Here is a 25,775-nt window from a genome sequence, read left to right as displayed (position 1 = left end):
GCCCACAGCCCCCACTTTCCCCAGGTGCTCTGTCCCAAGGTGATAGGAGTTTTATCTATAAGCCCCTGACTGGGGCTGCTACCTTTCTTTCAGAGATTTCCCACCCAGAGGGAAGGAATCTAGAGAGGCAGTCTGACTACAGTGGCTTTGCTGCACTGCCCTGGGCTCCGCCCAGTCCGAACTTCTTGGTGGCTTTGTTTACACTGTCTGGGGAAAACTGGGGCTCAAGCCTCAGTAGTGGCAGATGCCCCTCCCCCACCAAGCTCAAATGTCCCAGGTAGACTTCAGACTGCTGTGCTGGCAGTGGGTATTTCTAGCCAGTGGATCTTAGCTTGCTGGGCTCCATGGGGGTGGGATCCCCTGAGCAAGAACACCTGACTCCCTGGCTTTGGCCCCCTTCCCAGGGGAGTGAACAGTTATGTCTTTCTGGGGTTCACACCCCAGGTACGACTGGGGTATGAAAAAAAAAAAAACTTCTGCAGCTACCTCAGTGTCTGCTCAAATGGCTGCCCAGTTTTGTGCTTGAAACCCAGGGCCCTGGTGGTGTAAGCACCCGAGGGAATCTCCTGGTCTGCGGGTTGCAAAAACCATAGGAAAAGCATAGCATCTGGACTGGATAGCACCGTTGCTCATGGCACAGTCCCTCATGGCTTCCCTTGGCTGGGGGAGGGAGTTCCCCAACTCCTTGTGCTGCCCGGGTGAGGCAACGCCCCACTCTCTTCAGCTCACCGTCTGTGGGCTGCACCCACTGTCTAACCAGTCCCAATGAGATGAACTGGTTACCTCAGGTGGAAATGCAGAAATCACCTGCCTTCTGTGTTGGTCTCTCTGGGAGCTGCAGACTGGAGGTGTTCCTATTCAGCCATCTTGCTTGGAACCGTGGAAGCATCTTTTTTCAAATCTAGGGCTCCATGAAACATTTTTAAAACCGTTGATCTGTGGTTAATAGTTGGCAGTTAAGCCTGAGCTTCTCCAGATGCTTCTGTTACTATATCCTTGGATTTATTAATTTGGCTTCATACACGTGAGTTTCTTTGGTTGAGTCCATTATACAAAAATCTTCCTTCTTTTAATATAAGCATTTCCAGGTATAAATTTTCCTCCTCTCACCTCTTTTGCTACATCCCATAAGTTTTTGGTGTGTTATGTTTTCATTTTCATTTGACGCAAGATGTTTTCTTATTTGCCTTGTGATTGTATCTTTGGTCTATTGGTTGTTTAAAAGTATGTTTTTTAATTCTCACATATTTATGGATTTTCCAGTTTTTCTTCTGATTTCTAGTTTCATTTTTATTGTGATCCAGAAAATATGCTTTGTATAATTTCTATATTTGTAAATTAACTAAGACTTATTTCATGGCCTAATATATTATCTACTTGGAGAATATTCCACATGCATTTGAGAAGAATGTGTATTCTGTTATTATTGGGTGGCATTGTCTATATATGTTGTTAGGTCCTTCAGGTTTATAGGTCTATAGTGATGTTTAAGTCCTCTATTTCCTTACTAATCATCTGCCTGGTTGTTATATCCTTTATTAAAATTGGGTCATTGAATTCATTTACTATTACTTTATTATTAAAGTAATGGTATTACTATGGTATTATTATTTTACTTTTACTATTATTGTGTTGCTATCTATTTCTTCAATTCTGTCAGTGTTTGCTTCACATATTTAGGAAGTATGATGTTGAGTGCATTTAGTGTTATTGTTATATATTCTTGGTGAATTGGCTCTTTTATTGTGTCATGCCTTTCTTTGTCTCTTGTACAATTTTTGACTTAAAGTCTGTTTTTTCTAATAGTATAGCCACTCCCACTCTCTTGTTTACTATTTTCATGAAACATCTTTTTCTGTCCTTTCACATTCAACATGTGTGTTTTTACATCAAAAATTAGTCTCTTTTAGACAGCATATAGTTAAATCCCAATTTTAAAAATCCATTCTGCCAATATATCTTTTGATTGAGGAATTTAATCCCATTTATATTTGAAGTCATTACAGATAGGAAAGGACTTATTGTTTCATTTTGTTATGGTTTTGTATGTGCCATAGATTTTTTTGGTCCCTTGTTTTTCTCCCTTGTTGCCTCTCTTTGTGTTTAGTTTTTTTGTTTTTTTTAACATATATTCTATAAATATTTTTTGTGGTTGCCATGGGGATTATTCATAGCATCCTAAAGTTATAACAACATATTTTAAATTCATACCAACTTAACTTTAATTGCATACAAAAATTCTACTCCTTTCCAACTCCACCACTCATATATTTTGTTGATATTACAAATTAGATCTTTATGTTGTATAATCATTAATATAGATTCATAATTACTTTATGCTTTTCTGTTTAGATCCTGTAAAAGAATAAAAAGTGGAGTCATGAACCATCTTACAATAATTCTGGTTTTTGTATTTGCCCATGTCTTTACCTTTACCAGATAATATTATATTTGTGTATGGTTCAAGTTACTGTCTAAGGTCCTTTTTGTTTCAACTTGAAGGACTCCTTTTAGCATTTATTGTAGAGAAATTCTAGTGATAATGAACTTCCTCAGCTTTTATTTAGAAATATTTTAATTTCTCCCTCATTTTTAAAGGACAGTTTTGCTGTTTATAGAAATCTCAGTTGACAGGTTTCTCTTTTCTTTCAGCACTTTAAATATATCATCCCACTGCCTTCTGGCCTGCAAGGTTTCTGCTGAGAAATCTACTGATAATTTTATTGAGGAATCCTTAAATGTAATGAGTTGCTTTTCTTTTGCTGCTTTTGAGATTCTTTTTGTCTTTAGCATTTAGTACTTCAACTATGATGTTCTTGGTGTGGAACTCTTTGGGTTTATCCCACTTGGAGATTGTTAAGTTATTGCATTTGTGGCCGGGTGCAGTGGCTTACTCCTGTAATCCCAGCACTTTTGGAGGCCGAGGCAGGTGGATCAGGAGGTCAGATCGAGACCATCCTGGCTTACATGGTGAAACTCCGTCTCTACTAAAAATACAAAGATTAGCTGGGCGTGGTGGCGGGCACCTGTAGTCCCAGCTACTCGGGAGGCTGAGGCAGGAGAATGGCATGAACTCTGGAGGCAGAGCTTGCAGTGAGCCGATACCATGCCACTGCGCTCCAGCCTGGGCAACAGAGCGAGACTGTGTCTCAAAAAAAAGAAAAGAAAAGAAAAGAAAGTTCTTGCATTTGTATTTCATTGTGTTGCCTAGATTTGGGCTTTGGCCATTGTTTCTTCAAATTAGCTTACTGCCACTTTCTCTCTCTCCTCCTTCTGGAACCCCTACAATATGTGTATATGTCTGCTTCATGAGGCCTCATAAGTCCTTTAGGCTCTATTTACTTTTATTTTTCATTTTTTATTCTTTTTTTTCCTCAGAACTAATATTTTCAAATGACTTGTCTTAAAGTTTGCCTGGTTGTTTGTTTTTTACCTGTTTCAGTCTTCTGTTGGTCCCTTCCAGTAAATTTTTAGTTCAGTTATCATATGAGGGGTCTTCAAAAAGTCCATGGAAAATGAATATTATGAAAAAGCTACACACTTGTTTCACAGTTTTTTGCACCAAAATAAGCTTATGCTAACTCACCATAATATATTTGAAAAGGATCTAGTTTGAGACACTAAGAAGGATAAAACATTAGTTTGAAAAGAGCCCCTATCAGAGCAACATGCGTTCTACTAAAATTGAAGTAAGAACAAACATCAAATTTATGGTGAAGCTTGGGTGGAAGAATGGTGAAATCATTGATGCTTTACAAAAAGTTTATGGGGACAGTGCCCAAAAGAAATAAGCCAAATGGAGAACTCATTTTAAGAAGGGATGAAGTGATGTAGCCCACAGAGGCACATCCACATCAATTTGCAAGGAAAAAATTAATTTTGTTTGTGTCCTCTAATTGAAGAAAACCAATGATTAACAGCAGAAATAATAGCTAGTACTATAGACATCTCTATTGGTTCTCTTTATACTATTCTGACTAAAAAATTAAACAAACTTTCCATTGAATGGGTGCTAAAACTGTTGCATCAGATCAGCTGCAGACAAGAACAGAGCTTTCAAGAGAAATTTTAACAAGTGCGATGAAGATCTTGAAGCATTTCTTTAAGGAATCATAACAGGAGATGAAACATGGCCTTCCCAGTCCAATCCTGAAGACAAAGTACAATCAAAGCAATGGCTACCAAGAGGTGAAAGTGGTCCAGTCAAAGCAAAAGCAGAATGGTGAAGAGCAATGTCATGGCAACAGATTTTTAGATGCTTAAGGTATTTTGCTTGTTGACTTTCTGGAAGACCAAAGAATGATGACATCTACTTATTATGAAAGTGTTTTGAGAAAGTTAGTCAAAGCTTTAGTAGGAAAATTCTGGGAAAAGCGTCATCAGAGTATTCTCCACCATGACTATACTCCTGCTCATTCCTCTCATCAAACAAGGGCAATTTTGCAAGAGTTTCTTTCGGTGGGAAATCATTAGGCTTGCACCTTAGAGTCCTCATTGGATTTGACTCTTTTCAACTTTTGTTTCCTAATCTTAAAAAAAAAGTTTCTTTAAAGCACCAATTTTTCTTCAGTTAATAATGTACAAAAGACAACATTGATATGGTTCAATTTCCAGGACCCTCAGTTCTTTAGAGATGGACTAAATGGCTGATATCTTCACTTACAAAATTGTCTTGACCTTAATGAATTATGTGCTGAGAAATAAAGTTTATGTATTATATTTTTATCTTTTAATTCCTTTTTTCCATGAACTTTTTGAAGTCCCCTCATACTTACCAAAGCTCTAGATGACATAAAATTTCAGGACATGTTGTATGTGATAGTTTCTAGGTCTCCCACAAAGATACTTCAGAAAGTCTGTTGTTAGGCTAGGTGCAGTGCCTCAAGGCCGGGCAGTGGCTTATGCCTGTAATCCCAGCACTTTGGGAGGACGAGGTGGGCAGGTCACTTGAGGTCAGGCATTCGAGACCAGCCTAGCCAACATGGTGAAACCTGGTCTCTACTAAAAATACAAAAAATTAGCTGGGCACAGTGGCAGGCACCTGTAATCTCAGCTACTCAGGAGGCTGAGGCAGAAGAATCGCTTGAACCCGCAGGCGTAGGCAGCAGCGAGCCGTGATCACGCCACTGCACTGTAGCCTCGGTGACAATGCGAGACTCTGTCTCAAAAAAAAGAGAAAGTCTGTTATTGTTTACTTGGTGTTTTCATGGGGAAATGAGGACCTCTTTCAATGTAACTCATTCCTGATGTACTTCTGTAAATATACTTTTATTTTCACAGTAAATAATGTCATTTTCTCCCTAAATAATGCAACTATGCTTTCAGAGATGCTGTTGTTGCTATTGAAATAAACAGTTGATCATGCAGAGTTGAAGGGATAGGCATGGTTTTTATGAAAATTTAGAGCAGAAGAAAGGACCAGAAAAGTATATGTAGAACAAATGTTTGTAAACAAATTTGACATCTTAAGATGAACTTCTCTAGACCTGCTGAAAGGCTATTAGAAAATTCTAGGTTTGACATCAGATAATCTATGAAATGCTTTTGGGAGGAGGGGTGGGTACCACAAATCTAATTTCTAACCCAAAGTTAATAAATACAGTCAAATTTTCCCAATGATGCATGGATATGTCCTATTTTTAAAATTCTCTTTCAGAACTTTATCATAATTTTCTGAGAAATACCCAGTTTTAAATAGAAGATCCCCGTTCAAAGTAGGAAACCAATTTTCCCACAGCTGGTTTTTTTTTTAAATGTGAGAAGAGACTAGCCTACATGTTCTCTTTTGTTTTGTTGCCCAGTTTGCCTGGTGCTATGCCAATACCACAGTGACCCAATTTCTTTAGCTTTATCCTTTATACTGCAGTCCTGATATTGTTTCTTCAAACTTGTCTTGGCTCTTCTTGCACTTGCCTTTCCATATTAATTTTAGGGTCAGGTCTGTTCCATAGAAAATTCCATTGGAATTTTTCTTAGAATTGCATTAAAAGTATTCATTAATGTGGAGCCTTATGAAATTGTTTTAATTAAATTTTCCTATCCAAGAATATATTGTTTTCCATTTACTTAGGTATTCTTTAATGTTCTCAGATATTATTTTGTAATTTTCTCCAGAAAAGTCATTTTAAAACTTCTGTGAATTTTTTCCATAGGTATCTTATATTTTTCCTACTATTATAAATGCTATATTTTTATAAAATTTTGTTTTCTTGTTTTATAGAGTATAAGAACACAATTGATTTTGGAAGATTGATTATAAATCTTAATTAGTTCTAATTACCTATATGTAAATTTTGTTAGGTCCTCTATTGAATAATCTTCAAAAAATAAGATTGTTTCTTCTTTCCAATTATTATAATTTTTTGCTTTTCTTTTAATATTGTACCAAGAAGACCTCCAGTACAATGTCGAATAGAAAAGCAATATTGGACATCTTTTTCTATTCTTGATTTTGAAGAGACTGCTTCTAATGTTTCATAATTAAGTGTGAAATGTATTACTGTTTTTAGTTCATAGCCTTTTTCAGGTTTGAAAGTCTCCTCCCTCCCTCCCTTCCTTCCTATGTTTTCTTTCTTTCTTTTTTTTTTTTTCTCTCCTGCTTACTTCCTTGCTTTCTCTTTCTTTCCTTCCTTTCCCTTTCCCATTTCCTTTCCCTTTCCCTTTTCAACAGTTTCTTGCTCTCCCAGGCTGGAGTGCAATGGCACAATCATAGATTACTGCAGCTTCGACTTTCTATGCTCAAGCAATCCTCTCACCTCGCCCTCCTGAGTAGTTGGGACTACAGGTGTGGGCCACTGAACCCAGCTAATTTTTTTATTTTTTGAAGAGACAGTGTTTTGCCATTTTGCCCTGGCTGGTTTTGGACTCCTGGGCTCAAGTGATGTTCCTGCCTCCTGAAGTGCTGGGAATATATATACCACACCTGGCTCCCCTCTATTTCTTGTTTAAGGTTTTGGTATTTCTTTTGTCCTGAAGTGGTGTTGGAATTTATTGGAAAAAAAATTTTTTTGGTAATGACTGAAATGATCAGATAGGTCTTATCTGTTGCGCCGGAGAAATTGTCTAATGTCAAACGGTGCTTGTAATTTCTAGTATAATCTCAATTTGGCTGTGATACATAATTTTATGTTTGTTACAATTGCTCGATTGATATTTTATTGAGGATTTTTGCATTTATGTTTATGTGTAAGATTGGCCTATAATTTTTATTTTTTGTAATATTCATGTTTGGTTTTTGTGTGAGTTATATTAGTTTGCTAAAATAAACCTGAGGGGCATTCCATCTTTAGTAATTCTTTAGAAGAATTTGAATAAGCCTAATTCTTTGGATATATGGCAGATTTCACAATAAAACTATTCTGTGTGTGCATGGGAGAGACAGAATGAGAGCAAGAGATAGCAAGTTGGAGTAGATACATAATTCTGATGTAATTCATTTAATAGCTATAGCAACATTTGAGTTTTTATTCTTATAAAGAATAACATAAAGATAATAGCTTTGTACCTTTATAAAAGCTATATATTATTTTTTACCATAAAGGTCCATCTTTTAAATTATTTAATTTGGTGGTTTTTAATTTATTTGCAGAGTTGCCCATCTTTAAATTGAATTATTTGTCTTTTTATTGTTGAATTGTTTTATATATATTTTGTATACAAGTCTCTTATCAGATACATGATTCATAATGTATTTTCTTCTATTCTGTGGGTTATCTTTTCACTTTTTTAATGGTGTCTTTTGAAGCACCTAAGTTTTTCATTTTAAAGTCCAATTTACACATTTTTTTGGTCACGTGTGCTTGTGATGTCATGTCTAAGAAACCGTTGCCTAATCCAAGATCACAAATATTTGCTCCTGTGTTTTCTTATGAGAACGAAAACGTATACATATGAAATGTTGTCAAACATTTTATAGTTCTAGCTCTTACACTTAGGTTTGATACATTTTGAGTTAATTTTTATATATGATAGGAAGTGAGAGTTCATTTTTTGCATTTGCTTATCCATTTGTTCTAGCACTATTTGTTGAAGAGTATTGTTTCCTCTACTAAATTGTCTTGGCACTCTTATCAAAATAAACTGATTATAATTTTAAGAATTTATTTCTCGACCCTTAATTCTGAATAGATGATCCATAATGTCTATTTCATATGTCTTACCCCAAGGACTAAAATATATTCATCTGTATTTTGTACTAGATTTTTAAAATATATAATATTTTCTTATACTATCCAGAGTTATGTTTTTTAAAAATACAAGGTAGAGTTTCAGTTTCATCTTTTTCCATAGAAATAACCATTTTTCCCAGCTGAATGCCAGAATTTCCTACTAATCTTACATGCCAACTCTCCCATGTACCACATTTTCGTATACGTGTGGGTCTGTTTCTAGGCTCTGTTCTGTTTCATCATTCACTCATCTATTCCTGTACCAATACCACACTGTCTTTAATTATTATAGCTTCATAGTAGGTCCTAATATCTGGTGGGGTAAGTTTTCTCTCCTTGTTCCCTTTCTTTAAGAGTGCTTTGGCTGTCCTGGGCTCTTTGCTTTTTCATATAACTTTTAGAATCATCTTATTTAATTCTATGAAAATTCCTATTAGGCTTATAAAGTTTGAATTGCACTGAATCTATAGATTAACCTGGAAATAATTCACATATTTATGATATTAGGTCTTCTAAACCATGAACATGATATATTTCTCCATGAATTTAGGTCATTTTATAAACATCTTTTAATATGCTTTTATAATTTTCTCCATCAAATTTTCATATGTCTTTTGTTAGATTTATTCCTAGCCATTTGATATTCTCTGAGGTCATTGCAAATGGAATGTTTTATGTGATTATGTTTGTAGTTTTTTGCTGATATGTAGAAATTAAACTGACTTTCATAAGTTAATCTTATATTCAGCCAATTTGGTAAACTCTCCTATTAATCATAATTTATAGATTTTTTGTTTTTATATAAATAATCATAACATCTGCAATAATAAGATTACATTTGAACAAAGATATGAAATATGCAAAGAAGTAAACTATATGAATATCTGGAGAACATACCAGCCAGAAGAAAAAGAAAATACAAAGGGTTTAAAGCAGGAACATGACTGATATGTTCAAGGAATATCAAGAATTAGAGTTTCTGGAATGCTGTGAGCAAGCAGGAAAGTGATAGAAGATAAGGCCAGAGGTTTTGGACCAGATTATGTTAGGTCTTGTAGACCACTGAAAGGGCTTAGGTTTTCACTCTGACTTGGGCATCTGTTGGAGGGTTTTGAGCAAAGGAGTGACATGATCTGAGTTATTCTTACTACTGTGTTGAGAATAGAATATAAGGGTCAAGGATTAAAGCAAAGAGGTGTGATAAGGTGTCATTGCAGTAATCCACATGAGATAATGGAAGCTTAGACTAAGGTGGTAGTGGGGAGAGGTGGGGAGAAGTGGCTAGATTCTGGATGTATTTTGAAGATAGAACCAACAGGATTTGCTAACAGACTGGGTATTGCTTAAGAGAAAGAAAAAAGAAGCATCAAGGATGATTCCAAGTTTTTTGGTTTGAGCAATTGGAAGAGTAGAGTTTCCATTAGTAAAGAATGTTATTGAAGAAGTGGGAGATCAGTTCATACAGCGTCTTCTTTATAAGGCATGTGAAAGAAATTTAAGAACTTGCTTTGTCAGTATTTTTGTTTGTTTCTATCTAATGGGAGCTGCAAGTTGTGAAACTGCATTGCCTGCTAGAAAATGAAGAACATTTGTGTCCTTTGTAGCAAAGATATAGCTATCTAAAATTTGTGTGTGTTTCATATTGACTTCATTCACATTTGGCCTTTCTCTTTTTTCACTACTTCTAATTTATTCTCTTATATGTTATATATCCTTGTATACCTCCTTAAAACCTTTTTAGAACAGAGTCTGAATTAATAAAAAAAGTTGTTTGCATTGTTTGCTGGCAAAAATGAAATATGGGTAATAGTATTAGTTTTTAAAAACCAAGTTAAAATTTAAATTTAGAACATCATCTTGAACTATAAATATGTGTTTGTGTGAGTTTACATACTCACAGTTTTGAGTGCCTGCTGAGTTCCTACAACTCTATATCATCCATTCAGCAACATTCAGTGAACAGTGCTGTTCTAGGCACTTGATACATCAATTAATGAATCTACCCTTCAGGGAGCTTGCATTCTACTGGGGAGGATACTGACAAACAGCACATGTAGTAAATTAGTAAATTACACAGTGTGTTAGAAGGTAATACATGCTATGGGGGAAAAGAAAAAGCATGATAAGGGAGTTTAGAGATGAAGGGAATATGGGGATTGCGGTATTAGAGTGGTCTGGATGGGCCACATTGAGAAAATGAAATTGGAGCAGAGACGTGAAGGAGTGAGTTATGTGGCTGTCTAAGGGAACAGCATTTCATTAGAGGGAAACGCAAGTGGAGGTTCCGAGGTAGGCACATGCTTAGGATATTGAAGGAACAGCTAGGTGACCTGTGTGGATTTGAATGAGTGAGAAGAGTGGTAGAAAATGAGAGAAAAGAGGTAATGGGATCGAGGGCAAATTGCGCAGGGACTTGTAGACTTCTGTTAGGACTAGAACTTTTTCTGAGTGAGAGTGGGTGCCACTGCAGAGTTTCAAGCATAAGAGGGGCATGATTTGACTTGCATTTTAAAAGGATTGCTCTGGCTGTTATACATAACTTTCAAAGGAGTTGATGATTATTTCTGCGATTTTAGGTATATTACAGCTAATACTGACACAGAAGAACAGAGTTTCCCAGTCCCTAAGGCATTTAACACACATGTAGAGGAATTAAATTTAGATGTCCTTCTTCAGAAGGTAGATCATTTACGTATGAGCGAGTCTGGCAAGTCGGAGAGTTTTGAACTACTTTGTGACCACAAAGAAAAGGTAAGAGACATGACAATAGCACTTCGTATAGTTTCATTTTTTTATTTAATCCGCCATCTCATTCAGTTATGACTACAATAATTGTGTCATGGTTCCTTCCCACAAGCTAAATGATTGATGTAAAATTTCTCTATAAAATGACTAAAATTGTTTTAAATTTATGTTATTTTTTATTTAAAATGACTAAAATTTTTTTTTTAATTTATAAAAGTAAATGTAAAAGTTTATTAGACTCTAAGGTCATAAAAATGAGAACCAGAGCTATAATTATGCAGATTTACCTTTATTTTATTTTATTTTTTTACTAATTTATATATTTAACAAATATTTTGAGACAGCTATGGGTATTTAAAGCTATTTCTACCAATGGTCATTTGTTAATTTTGCAGTGTTTAATGTTGGGTCTGAATAAGAAAAGCCTGTCCAGAGCTCTCACCACCACCACTAAAAAAAAAATTAAAATTAAAATTAAAAGAGTTTGCAGTGTCCCATGGAGAAATAAATCTCTATTTCTCTGAGGATTTAGCAACTCTAAACACATTATCTAAAACCTGATAGATCTCCAGGATTATATTTAGGTAATTTAAGTAAAAAAACTGACTGCTCTTTTGAGTATATGCATTTTCAACTTACAGATATTAACTGAGATGCTCATTATATTGATAATAGATAACTTGGAAAGGAAAAGAAGAAAAGGATACGACAGCTCAGGAAGAATTTCTAGATTTTGGTGCCTATCAAATCTCTCCTCTGCATAGATGGAGCTAGTGTCTGGATAATATTAATTGGTTTTAAGATCCAAATGTAACACTACATTAGGTCATATTTCTTAGCCATGAGTATTTGGATTAAAAATGTTTCACACTGAAATATGCATATACATAGATTCAATAATCTATAAATACCAGTTTAGCTGCCTAAGTTTTTTCAAAGTTGCAGTAGAAAACAAGAATAGAATAGACAAGTTACCAAGTTAATTTAACATGCAACTCCATCTTTTTTTTTCAGTTTAGAGATGAAATAGAGTTTATGTGGCGATTTGCTCGTGCTTATGGAGACATGTATGAACTATCTACAAACACACAAGAAAAGAAACATTATGCTAATATTGGTAAGCATTTTGTAAAGATTATTCTCAACTAGCAATTAAGATCTATAGTAAATCATGCAGCCATAAAAAAGGATGAGTTCATGTCCTTTGCAGGGACATGGATGAAGCTGGAAACCATCACTCTTAGCAAACTAACACAAGAACAGAAAACCAAACACTGCATGTTCTCACTCATAAGTGGCAGTTGAACAATGAGAACACATTGACACAGGGAGGGGAACATCACATAGCAGGGCCTGTTGGGATGTGGAAAGCTAGGGGAAGGATTGCATTAGGAGAAATACCTAATGTAGATGTAGGGTTGATGGGTGCCGAAAACCACCATGGCACGTGTATCCCTATGTAACAAACCTGCATGTTCTGCACATGTATCCCAGAACTTAAAGTATAGTAAACAAAAGATCTATAGTAAACCACTAGTGAATTTTAATTAAAGCTAAATTATCTTAGCTAAAACCAATATGTTTAATCTATTTTAATATATTATGGTACAAAAAAATGTGCAGTCTCAGAACAGAAAGGCATTTTAGGACTAAAGTATATGTCCTTCAGAAATATTTGAGTATATTAGAATAGGTAACCGAAAAAACTTAAATTTCATCTTTTAACTTCATAAAACATAGAAAGACAAGAAATGTAGTGGCAGTGTTTGAGAAACAACAGGCAGAGGACAAGTGTCTTCAGCAATTGTCAACCACAGTTAAAGTAACACATCTTACTTCTGTAATGTAGAACTCCAGGGATCACAAAGAATAAACTTGCAGACTTTAATGTTTTTCCAAATGTATCTTGATGAAACAAGATTAACCTTGTTAAAAACTCTGTTTGATAATTGTCTGAGCTGAACGATGATTACATGGTGGTTCATTATTCTGTCATCTATACTTTTTTGTGTATTTTTAAAATTTTTCATCACAACAACTAAATAGACAGAATGTCAAATTGTTATTTTTATGCCTCACCTTGACTCTTACTCAATGTCAAAATGTGTTCTTGCAAAAGCCCCTACCTGCCATCTCTCTGAATGTCAGTATAGTACTTTGACATCAAAATCCTTTGAATTCTTTATTTATTCCGAAGGCTTCTCTTTTCCAGGCTTTTCTTCTAGAAAAGATAGCCAGAGGAAGACACAGCAAGAAAGATTTCTACCCAGGCTAATTCTCTGTAATTTTTATTTCCAAGTAGAAAGTTTTACTAAACTCCTTGTAATTATATTTTTCCACTTGGAGATTCATTTGCTAAATGACCTTTGTGCTTTAGTTTCCCCCAGTGGGAGGAGGATGAGAGGGTTTCCCCCTCTTGTTTGCATATTCATCATCAGCTTTGTAGAGTTTTTCTGTAGCAATCCAGTTTGCAGACCATATACAAAACAGAATTCTAGAGAAGAGATGTATTAATTTCAATGTGAATAAAAACTTAACCAGGGAGAACAAGGGGATTTATTTTCATATCTACTGAGAAAATCAAAGTGTATCTATGTAAACTATTCCAACATTCATCAATATTAGATACATTTTTTTCATAAGTACCTGCCCTACCCTGGGTATTATGTGCTAAGGTAGGAATAGGATAGCAAAATAGACATGTTTTCAGACTACAGGGGAGCTTATGGCTTTGTAGGGGAGGCAGCACTATTCAAATAATCATACATATACAAAAACGAATGGAAATAAGCTCTTATTAAAGAAGAGTGCAGAGGCTGGATGCAGTGGCTCATGCCTGTAATCCCAGCACTTTGGGAGGCCAAGAGGGGCAGATAGCTTGAGCTCAGGAGTCTGAGACCAGCCTGGGCAACATAGGGAGACCTTGTCTCTACTAAAAACAACACACAACTGAGGTGGGAGGATCAGTTGAGTCCAAGAGATCAAGGCCACAGTGAGCCATGATCTCACCACTGCACTCCAGCGTGGGTAACAGAGCAAGACCCTGTCATAGATAGATAGATAGATAGATAGATAGATAGATAGATAGGGAACAGGTTGTTTGCGAGCACATGTAGCAGAAAGGAGAATATGATGGCAGAGGATGGAGGTTGATGCAGGGAAGTCTTTCTTATGGAAGTTACAGTTTCCCATAGGTAAAATCGCTCTGGATCTCTATTCTTAAATAGAATGGGAGTTTAACTGAGTTAATGTCTTAGGTGGTGAAATTCGTAAAGAAATAGGTTGAAGGGAATTCAGGGGCAAAAATGAAGCATAGGATTGAAATAGAATATATCTAAAAAAAAGAGAGAAGAGTTTATAGTGCTGAAGAAAAAGGAGTAGAAAAAGCCTTAGATGTGTTCATTCAGATATTGAAATAAAAGTAAAAAAATTCCTTTAATTTATCCATTTAATAAATATTCAAAATTATTTTGTCAAGGAACAGTGTGAAAATGAAGGGTGGAGGGAAGGGGAGGAGGGAGAGAAGGAGAGGCATAAATATGATGAAGGCTGCACAACACTAAGGAACTTACTCTATGGAAAAGATAATAAAGGGACAGCCAATTATATTCAGTGTATAAGGAGTAAGTGCTTAGTAATGGTAATAGCCAAGTACATTGGAGCTGAGAGCAAGGCAGGGGCTCAGACCAGCCGTGGAAGAACGTAGGGATTCAGCATGAGGGAGGAAGAAGTGCAGGAGATTTCTTCTCATAATAGCATGATTAAGGTTGTTATGCTTAGGAAAGATTTGATCACTGGAGAGTACAAAATTCTTTGATAAAACTCAAAGTGAGTATATCATTATGCAGTATGTTTCTGAAGTATTATGATATTAATCTTATATTTAAAGAAATATTATTCTAATTTTCCTAATTAAGTAATCGATATGAATGCATCATAAAAATGACAAAATACAGTTATCTAAAGGAAATAGCTTTACTTTTGTCCTGACTACATAAGCGAGGCTATGAATCTAGTTTGTATACTACCCAGCTTCTTTTTATATTCTTGGAGTGATGGAATCACCTCTATTTCAGGCTTCTAGTACGCTGAAAGTTTTATTCATTTGGTAATGTAGCTGAAAAATTGATTTAGTTTTTAATGTTTTTTATATTCAAAAGCATGTTTTTAACCATTTAAAATTGCTAATTTCTTTAATATTTGTTCACAATGCAGTTAATTATTATTAAAACACTTCACTTTTTAATTCTTTCAAATTTATGTAGATTTCTACACGGAATATTTCTCTTAATGGATAGTGCTGTAGAATGGCACCTTAACAAATTAACAAATAGAACCGTGGTTTCAGAATAAAATATTTGTATTTATAAAGATTATCTCGGCCACTTATTTAGAAAGGCATTTTGCATATCCTTGGATAGTCTCTTCAAGATAATAATAATAATAATGGATCAGGGAGAAAAGAAGTTATAAAACAAAATGGCCCCTTTTGAGAAAGATTCTCAGAATACAGTTCTGTTTTATTGCAGGTATTTTGATTTTCCAAGCCATAAACAAACCTGTATCCAGATTATTATTATTATTATGTATTATTATTATTATTATTATTGAGATGGAGTCTTGCCCTGTCCTCCAGGCTGGAGTGCAATGGTGTGATCTCAGCTCACTGCAACCTCTGCCTCCTGGGATCAAGCGATTCTCCTGCCTCAACCTCCTGAGTAACTGGGATTACAGGCTTGCACCACCACACCCAGCTGATTTTTGTGTTTTTAGTAGAGACAGGGTTTCGCCATGTTGGCCAGACTGGTCTCGAACTCCTGACCTCAGGTGATCCACCTGCCTTGGCCTCCCAAAGTGCTAGGATTACAGGCGTGAACCACCACGCCCAGCCCCAAATTAATTATTACATTGTTAAAAATTACTCTAAAACTAAGTAAAATAATTTGGGGGAATTATTTATGTCACTGAACCTGTTCATTATTGTGAATGATTAGGCAAGAACTTCTCAGGCTTCCCTGACTCCTTCCCTTACTCCTTCAGGCATAGTTAGTTACCCACTCTGCTGTGCCCTCTTTTTCATCTTGCTCTTACTTTTTTATTTTTGCATGTAACTTATTTGTTTATATACCTGCAGCATACAGAACAGTGAGCCCTTGGAGGTCAAGGACTCTGTCTTATTTGACATTTTATTCCCAGACACAGTACGGCACATAGTAGGTACTCAGTAAATGTTGTTTGAATGGAATACAAAAAATTTCTATTGCGCTTTGTAAGCAATAATTAAATGATGTTTCTTGCACTTGGTTAAGTTGCTTAGTCTAGTGTGTGTCAGACCTTAGCATACATCAGAATCATTGGAGGCTCATTAAACCACAGATTACTGGGCCCCAACCCCACAGTGTGTGATGGAGTAGATCTCCAATGTGGCTGAAAAGTTCTCAAAGTTGCCACGTGATGCTGATGCTTCTGGTCTTGGGACCATACTTTGTGAACCATTGAGCTAATTCAATAATCCACCTCCTACCAACTCACACGAAGGTACTAAGTATAAGCACTCTTATCTTTCAGGAAGAACTTTAAGTGAAAGGGCTATTATTAGAGCACCCATGAATGGACATTGTCATCTGTGGTAAGTATATAGGTTTTATGCAGTCTTTTAAATTCTAACCTGCCTCTTTATAAATTAAATGGATTTTTCAAAATATTATTGACCCATATGTTTAATCTGTCAGTCACAGTCACTGAAAAATGTATATAATAGCACAGTAACTGTTCTTATTCTGTTTATTCACATATTGTTATTATGCATCTTTTAAATATATTTAAGGGAAACTTATTGAAAAATTCTTGAATGAATCTACGAAGTCTACTGGCTTTGAAGATGATATGTTATAATTAAATCTAGTTCAGCATAACATTTTGTTTGAACACAAATGCTAAAATGTTAGCATGTTTCTAAATGAAATGTAGAAAAGCACGTCAACCATTTCTTATGCATTGATGCGTCGTAATATACAAATTCCACAGATCAAGGAAAAGCCATTTATGATATAAAAAGTTCAAACAAAGAGAATCTAATTAGTTAGATTCGTATAGGTAAATATTCTTAGAGCAAAAAAAAAATCATTCTTATGTTGTGTTTGGACCCTTTGTATGTTTATGTAAACATTATTTTATAAATATAAATTATAAATTATAAAACACAAGAAGGAATATATTGTTTTTAATTATTATTCTTAATTTTACTTGTAGTTGCATTTTTACATTTATAGTTCCTTGGTTTCTTTTTCTCTCCAGCAATACAGGTGCCCCAGATAGTGGGAAGATACAATAATAAATGTATGACGCTTTCTTCAGCCCTAAGTTTCCAGAAATCCACCCTTCTTTGCGATTACTTTATTTCCCATCCATATGATGTAGGGGCACTCTTAGGCAAAATCTCTCTTAAAATGGCTCCCTTTCCACAGGTCCACAGTTGTCCCACAGAAGACTCATTTTTTTCCCACCAAAATCTGAAGTACAAACCATTTTCTCAAAGTAGACCTGTTTTTTCACCTGCCACCAGCAGGGGGAGCTCCACTCACAGACGCTCACTTCAAATTCCTTGGGGAGGAATCCGGTAACATTTTATTTGTCCAAACTCAAAGGGACACATGCCAAAATATGAATAGATTTTTTGATGCTGCCCTCCCATAGTTTTAGATGAGATGCAAGCCTAGCCCCTGCCCTCTGTCATGAGAGGGTGGAAGGTGGAACCCACAGCACCCTAACCCTGGAGAAATCCTCACTCCCAGTCTCTTCCTCCCTCCGGTGAATTCTTTGCCTTCTCTTATGTAGCCTGGAGAAGAGTGAAGGGCTAAATCTGGCAAAACCTGGGAATAATTTCTTATTATGTCACGGATGAGTAATAGAGAATCTTGCTTTAGGGATTGGAGTACCTAATAGATAAAGTATTGTTTTGTATTCTTGATGCCTCTGCCAAAATTCTAGGGAAAAAGGTAATTTTCCAGGTAACAATTTGGTACAGACTTTTAAGATCATTTCCCTAGAACAGAGGGTCTTGGCTATTATATTAGCCAGGTTTACCTATATAATCTAATTTACATAATAACACTAGTAGATTAACATATATGTTAAAGCACTTTCGTTCTTCTACTTTTAGTAGTAACTGTAATAAATTTGTGGTGATCAAGCCCTACTGTCTCTCTTCATCTCCTTTGATAACGGAGGTATTTGGGAACTGGTTAGCCTAATTAGGATGCAGAAAGAACATTGAAGTCCTACTTTTAACTCTCAACTCCTCCTCCTCCCCTCCTCTTCCTGTCTCTTACCTCCCGCCCCTCTGTTCCCTCCCCTCCTCTTCCTGTCTCTTACCTCCGGCCCCTCTGTTCCCTCCCCTCCTCTTCCTTCTCTTCTTTCTCCCCCTCCTCTATTGCTCTTCCTTTCCCATCCTCTGTCCTCTTCCTTCTCTCCTACATGCATCTGTACCCACGAAGAATCACATTAAAAATGTGCATTTGGTGTAAATCCTCAATTTGAGGTTATCAGTGTGGGTTTCCAAATTTTTATAGAGGAACAATGTTGAATTTTCTCTGAGGGCTTCATTAAGTACCTTGAAATGTATCTTGTGAACATAAATTATGCTGAACTCTGGTTTTCCCAGTCTGACTTCCGCTAATCTGGTTACATCTCCTTTGTTCATCTTCTTTTACTTTTTGTTGAGAACCAAATGCCTTGTTTATAATCATAGCATTTAACCCCAATATTAAATCTTATCAAAACACAGAGTAGTGATCCAATTGTGTTTCACCTAATTTCTTATTCAGTATCAGTTTTGAATTTAAAAAATTAAAATCTAATCAGTTGATTAAGGTTTAAGAACTTTAAATGTCAATTTAATCGTAATTCTTATACTATATCCTACTGAATGCAAAAGTCCTCCTTAAATAGTAGATATTTGAGGTGATGAAAAAAGAAATTTAAACTTTGACTTGAGAAGCAATGGGTGAAATTTAGGTGGTCTGATTTTATAATTAATTATAATAAAATGTTGAAATCTTATTCTGCTGGACTCTCTTTAATTATGTTAAAACTGAATTAAGACTGAATTTATTAGTATGTTAATAAGACGTTTTCTCATTCATTCAGCATGAATGACAAACTATGGCCTGCAGATGAAATCGACTGCCTGTTTTCGTAAATAAAGTTTTATTGGATCACAGCCACACATAGGCATTTTTGCACAGCGGCAGAGTAATTGCAAAAGACTGGCCCCAAAGTCTAAAATGTTTACTATCTGGCCCTACTGCAAGAGTTTGCAGACCGTGGTTTACAGCATTATATGATGGTTTATAAACCTTCAGTTTGAAACAAAAGATGTAATCTTTAAGAATTATTTTCATAAAGGGTTAATATTATTTGGAAATGATTGAAAAATACAGATCATTTTTGTGACTTAGTTTTATCTCTATCTTTTCCTAAGTGAAATGGCTTTGTAACTTTAGGGCTGTATATGCTTTCTATAAGATTCAGTTGTTTTTGTTGTACTGACAAAAAATATTTAATACTTCTGGAATCAAGAGAATGAGAATAAAGTGACCAATGGATTTGCAGTTTGTTGGCCAAATAAACCTGACCTTAATTATAAGTAATGTCTTACATATTGGTTGTGCTCTACTGTTTGCAAATTATATCCGCATGTCTTAGAACATGTGATTCACAGAACAGCTTGTTTTCACTTTATAGATGGGGTAAGCAAGGTACTGTGTGTATGTGTGCGTGCACACATGAGTGTGTGTTGAGTAGTAATCAGAGCCATACAATAAGTGGAAAAACAGAAACTAGAACCCAGTTTTGTATTCTTCTATGCCTAGTCATTTTTCTGTTAACAGTATGCTGCCTCTGCTTTTTCATAGTATAAACGGCATTGGTGCTGAATCAGAAATACTGCAGGGAAATTCATGGAGTTGTTTTAGTAATTGTTGAAACAGTATGATAGTCAATGATTAAGGATATATTCACTATCAATGCAAAGGAAAATACAGTGTTCTTGTCAAAACGTGTGTAGTTAGAATGACCTCTAGATGGAGGTAATATACCGTGTTGTGAATTAACTTTCTTCAGAATTTCCATCAGCCTGTGTATTTGAGAAATAAAACATAAAATTATGTATTTTAAATGAACAGTATTTAAAAATCATATACACACACAAACATAGGTAGAATTGATTGAAAGAAAAGGAGTAATGACCCTTTGGGAGAAAGTGACCAGGTACCTTTGAATTTATGATACATAAAAAGATAGATAATATTTTAAACTTTAAAGAAGCAGATTCCAAAAAAATATGAAAAATGTAACTCTAAGGGCAGATTATTTAAAAAGGAAAATTACGTATTTCATATAATTGTATTTATAAATCATGGAGTTTTTTTCCCTTGACTCAGAGTAACTTGGAAAGAATATGTTGAGAGAGCAAAATAAAAGCCTAGAGATGTGCATAAGTAGTTCTGATTTGCAGAAAATAGCAGAAGATAGATTCTACCACTATAGACCAGTGAACATAGCATCTATGCCTTTCATTCCAGCACAAAGAGTTAGATGGGTTGTTTTGTGCATCTCTAGATAAGTGTGTAAGTTGAAAGAGAACCAACATAGATTTTTCTAAAAAGGTGAAATGATTCTGTTATTTATTTAATTAATTAATTAATTTTTTTTTTTTTTTTTTTTTTTTTTTTTTTTTTTGCTAGTAGACTAGGGAAATCGATCCAGTATACCTGGATTGAAGTAAAGCACTGAGGCAAGTTCACTCATAACATTCTTTGGACAAGTAGAAATGTGGTCCAGCTTTGAGTCAGCTGACCCATACTGACTGAACAGTTTGAGGCTTGGTTATTCAACAGATCAGTGTCAGTCTGGGGGTGATTCTAGGGCCAGATCTGTATCTTGGTCCCCAGTGTGTTCAGTAATTTTGTTGATGGGGGAAGAGATAGAAAGTATGCTTATAAAAGTTACAGAGAACACAAAATTAGGAGTAACAGGGTATATGATGGATGACAACAGTAACTCAAAAGATTTTAACATGTTGAAAAAGATACCTAACAAGTTATGATTTAATAGAAATAAATATGAAAGGAAGGATGGAGAGAAAGGTATCAAAAATGACTAAGGATAATAGGGAAATATAGAAATTTGAATAAAGTATAGATTTTAGTTAATAGTGTATTAATATTGGCTCATTGTGACAATTTTGTATCAATATTGTATATCAATGTTGGTACAGTTTTGACAAATGAACTGTAGTAAGGTAAGATGTTAACAATAGGGAAAACTAGGTGTGGCATATAAAGAAATTGTACTATGAGAATTTTTTTGTAAATTCAAAGCTATTCTAAAAGTATATTTAAATAGAAAGTGGCCTAAAGTTTTAAGTCCAGATAATTTGGAAAAGGATAATGCCCATGACAAAAAGAGAGAGTCTGGGGAGGTAGTTGTGTTGAATTTGGAAGGATTAGAATTGTTACCCAAATTGGAACTCGTTGGGAGGAATGATTGAACAGAATGGCAGAGACCGTTTCAAAATAACACAGTGAATAAACAATTTGAATAGTCCTACTTCTGTTGAAGAAATGGAATAAATAATTAATAACTTTCCAAAACAGAAAGCATCAGGATCAGACGGGGTCATTGGTAAATTCTACCAAATATTTAAGGAGAAAATTATACCAATTACATAAGATAGAAGTAGAGGGTACACTTCCTAACTCATTGTTTGAGTGTAGCATTACCCTAATACCAACATCAGACACTAGAAGGAAACTGTAGTAGACCAGTATCTCTCCTGAACATAGAAGCAAAAATCTTCAATAAAATATTAGCAGTTTGAATCCAACAATATATAAAAAGAATTACATAACCAAGTGAGATTTATTCCTGGTATGCAAGGCCAGTTCAACATTTGAAAATCAATTACTATAATCCATCACATTAACACACCAAAGCAGAAAAAATCACATGATTATTTTAACAGATGCAGAAAAAGCATTGGACAAAATCTAACAGTCATTCATAACGCAAAGAGAGAAACTCTCAGCAAACTAGGAATAGAATGGAATTTCCTCAACTTGATAAAAAAAGCAACATTTACAGGAAACATACAGCTAACATTATGCTTCATGGTGAGAAACTTGCTTTCCAACCATTAAGAAACTAAGATCAGGAGCAAGGCAAGGATGGTCCCTCTCACCACTGCTTTTCAACATTATACTGAAAGTTCTAGCTAATGCTATATAACAAGAAAAGGAAATAAAAGGTATGCAGATTGGGAGGGAAGAAATAAAATTATTTCCAAATGACATGATTGTCTTTGTAAAAAAAATTTTTTTTAAATATCTTGGAATTAAGCAATTATAACAAGGTTGCTGGATTCAAGGTTAATGTACAAAAGTCAATCAGTTTCCTCTATACCAGCAATGAAGAAGTGGAGTTTGGAATTAAAAATGTATTACTATTTACATGAGCACCAAAAATATTGAAATACATAGATGAAAATGAACAAAGTATGTACAAGATCTCTATGAGAAATGCTTAACAAATATTCAGCAGGCGAATGAATAAAACTATGTATATCCATTCAATGAAATACTATTCGGGGCTAAGTAGAAATGAGCTATCAAGGTCATGAAAAGACATGGAGGAAGCTTAAATACATATTACTAAGTAAAAGAAGGCAATCTGAAATGGCAATATACTATATGGTTCCAACTATATGACATTCTAGAAAAGACCAAACTATGGAGACAGTAAACGGATCAGTGGTTGCCAGGGGTTGCGGGGAGGGAGGGATGAATAAGCAGAAAACAGAGGATTTTCACAGGAAGTAAAACTTCTATGTAATACATTACAACAGTATACACATATCATTATACATTTGTCAAAACCTGTAGAATATCAAACACCAAGTACAAACCATACTGTAAACTATGGACTTTGGATGATATTGACGTGTCAGTGTAGGTTCATCAGTTTTAACAAATGTACCACTGTCAGGTGGGATGTTAATAGTGGGGGAAGTTGGCCAGGCATGGTGGCTCATGCCTGTAATCTCAGCACTTTGGGAGGCCGAGGTGGGCAGATCACCTCAGATCACCTGAGGTCAGGAGTTTGAGACCAGCCTGGTCAACATGGTGAAATCCCATCTCTACTAAAAATACAAAAATTATCCAGGCATGGTGGCACATGCCTGTAGTCCCAGCTACTTGGGAAGCTAAGGCATGAAAATCGCTTGAACCTGGGAGGCAGAGGTTGCAGTGAGCCAAGATCGTACCACTGCACTCCAGACGGGGTAACAGAGCGTGACTTTGTCTCTAAATAAATAAATAATAGTGGGGGAAGTTGTGGGGGCTAGGATAGGAGATATATGGGAATCCTCTGTACTTTCTGCTCAGTTTTGCTGTGAACCTAAAAGTGCTCTAAAACGTAGTTTATTAATTTTTTAAATAAAAGAACATAGGCCTGAGGCAACAATAACAGTTTTTATAAAACAGTTTGAGAGTCATTTTTTGTCAATCTGCTTTTCTTGAATTTGAAATCTCTGGAAAGATTTACTGTGGATCTAGAGAGGTACATGAAATTCAGTCTGATTTTAGAATTTGTGAGTAGTAGTGTATCCTAATCTAGTTAAGTTCTGAGGTTGTTTTTAATAGGTTGGTATGGTCTTCCTCCTTGCTTCTACTATAGCAGATTCTGCTGATGATACAGAAACTGAAAACAGAGATCAAAAAGGTCATAACTGAAAAGTGGCCATTTTATTGGTTGTGCATAGGTGGTATGGATTTGTGTCTGGGAATGGTCTTACTGTTCCAAATTAAAATTGTTCACTTTTTTTGTACTTGGAAGTTATGTGTATTCACAGAAATGACTGAGATAAATAACATCTGAAGTTATATTTTTCATCTTAGTTATTATGATAATGCAAGTAAAAATTAACACCTACTCTTGAAATATTTAAGTAAATGGATATTTTACCTTAGACAAAAACACTCTGAAATACTTCAAAGATTTTTGTACAGATAGAAACACTCCGAATGTGAAAAGCAACGTATCCTCAATTTTTCCAGTAAATAAGCAAATTGCGGAACAAATATTGCACGCAACTTAAAGTCAAATAATTATTAGTGTAAATTTTGTATTCCCAGTGAAAACAAATGACCGATGGGATGTACTATTCTAGTAATGCAGTGTTTCCAGGAAGGGTTGAAGGAGAAGGGGAAATCTTTTGAAAAAGCATATTTTAAAATTACCTTTGATTTTGGTTTAATCATGGTATTTATTTGCATATTCATATTAAAGGAGCTCATGAAATTTTAAGTTTTTTAAAAGAGAGAATGAATTTTTTAAGTTGACTTTAACTGTTTTTAATGTTATAAATCTGTTGACTATATTTTTTCTAATTTAATACTTAAAATGATTAGACTTTTTCTGAGAATTTCTTCATGACTTTAATATTGATGATGATGATAGTGGCAGGTAGCTTTTATTGAAACTCCCTATGTCCTGGGCACTGTTCTAATCACATTACCTGTTTTAGCTTATTTTACCCTCACAATATACATATAAATATTGTTAGTATCCCCAGTTATAGGTGAGAAAACTAGCCTCATGTTAATGTCAAGTATTTATTATTGTTAGGGCCCTTATATGAATACTCTTGTTAAATATGAATGAATGTTTTAGAGTTTCTTTTAATGTTATGTTTTGGTAGCATTTTATTGAAAATTTACACAGTGGCCACTGTTTTTATCCTTTTCAGGTATGCAGTTTTGTGTGGTTATGTATCTGAGTTTGAGGGTTTACAAAACAAAATCAACTATGGACACCTCTTCAAGGTATTTCTTTTTTTTTTCATATTTCTTTTCAGATCCAGACTTATGGAAGGGTATTTATTAATAATAAAAATGTTTTAATGTAGCCATATGTTCCATCAACAGACATAAACCAGATTATTCAACAGATTAAGCTCTGGGAATTTGCTTTTTTGTTTAAACATCAGAAAATGAAATATGATACTCTTTAAATAGTGCTATGACAAAAAGAATTATTTGGGTGATTAAAGATTATTATTAGTTCAGATTCTGAAAGAAGTCACAGAGTAGATGAGTATTACCTTTTCAAAGATTAAGAATTAGCCAGCGGGTGCAGTGGCTCACACCTGTAATTGCAGCACTTTGGGAGGCTGAGGCGGGTGGATCACTTGAGGCCAGGAGTTCGAGACCAGCCTGGCCAACATGGTGAAACGCCATCTCTACTAAAAATACAAAAATTAGCCAGGTGTGGTGGTGGGCACCTGTATTCCCAACTACTTGGGAGGCTGAGGCAGGAGAATTGCTTGAACCAAGGAGGCGGAGGTTGTAGTGAGCCGTGATCATGCCACTGCATTCCAGCCTGGGCAACAGAATGAGACTCTGTCTCAAAAAAAAAAAAAAGTCTTTTGGTCATAAGCTCAATAACAGCATGAGTGTGACCAGCACTAAGTAGTTAACAATCTCTGCATATTGATTTGGTGGCGGAAAAGTAGGATCCAATCTAGGATTTAAATTTGCCATGATAGACAAATAAAGTAAGTAATCCACACACACACATAATGTATTATTTGCCTCCATAGCTCAATACATAACCCTCAATGTCAATAATTACAGAGATGAGTAAACATTTCTTCCCTATTTTCTAGCTCCCTATAACCATTTGATAATGCCAAAGGATTAGATTTCTCTCCCATCTAACTCTTCTATTTTTTTCTGCCATTATCCCCTATTCCATGTCATTTGATATTTGTAAGCTCACCTCAGAATCAGTAACTATTCACTA

At 35.1% G+C, this 25,775-nt stretch overlaps 1 protein-coding gene across 11 annotated transcripts in view; it reads left to right on the top strand.

Annotated features, from left to right (window-relative positions):
* Window positions 1-25,775, top strand: part of RMDN2 (regulator of microtubule dynamics 2) — an 86,216-nt gene that overhangs the window by 39,069 nt on the left and 21,372 nt on the right. For all 11 annotated transcript variants that reach the window (XM_077959708.1, XM_077959710.1, XM_077959709.1 and 8 more), the window contains 4 exons: window positions 10,745-10,919; window positions 11,928-12,030; window positions 16,482-16,542; window positions 24,721-24,796. In XM_077959708.1, coding sequence (XP_077815834.1) covers window positions 10,745-10,919; window positions 11,928-12,030; window positions 16,482-16,542; window positions 24,721-24,796 — 415 coding nt within the window. The remainder of the gene's footprint in view (window positions 1-10,744; window positions 10,920-11,927; window positions 12,031-16,481; window positions 16,543-24,720; window positions 24,797-25,775) is intronic.

Source organism: Macaca mulatta, chromosome 13 (assembly GCF_049350105.2).
Source record: "Macaca mulatta isolate MMU2019108-1 chromosome 13, T2T-MMU8v2.0, whole genome shotgun sequence".
NCBI lineage: Eukaryota > Metazoa > Chordata > Mammalia > Primates > Cercopithecidae > Macaca > Macaca mulatta.
This window is presented reverse-complemented; position numbering and strand designations above follow the sequence as displayed.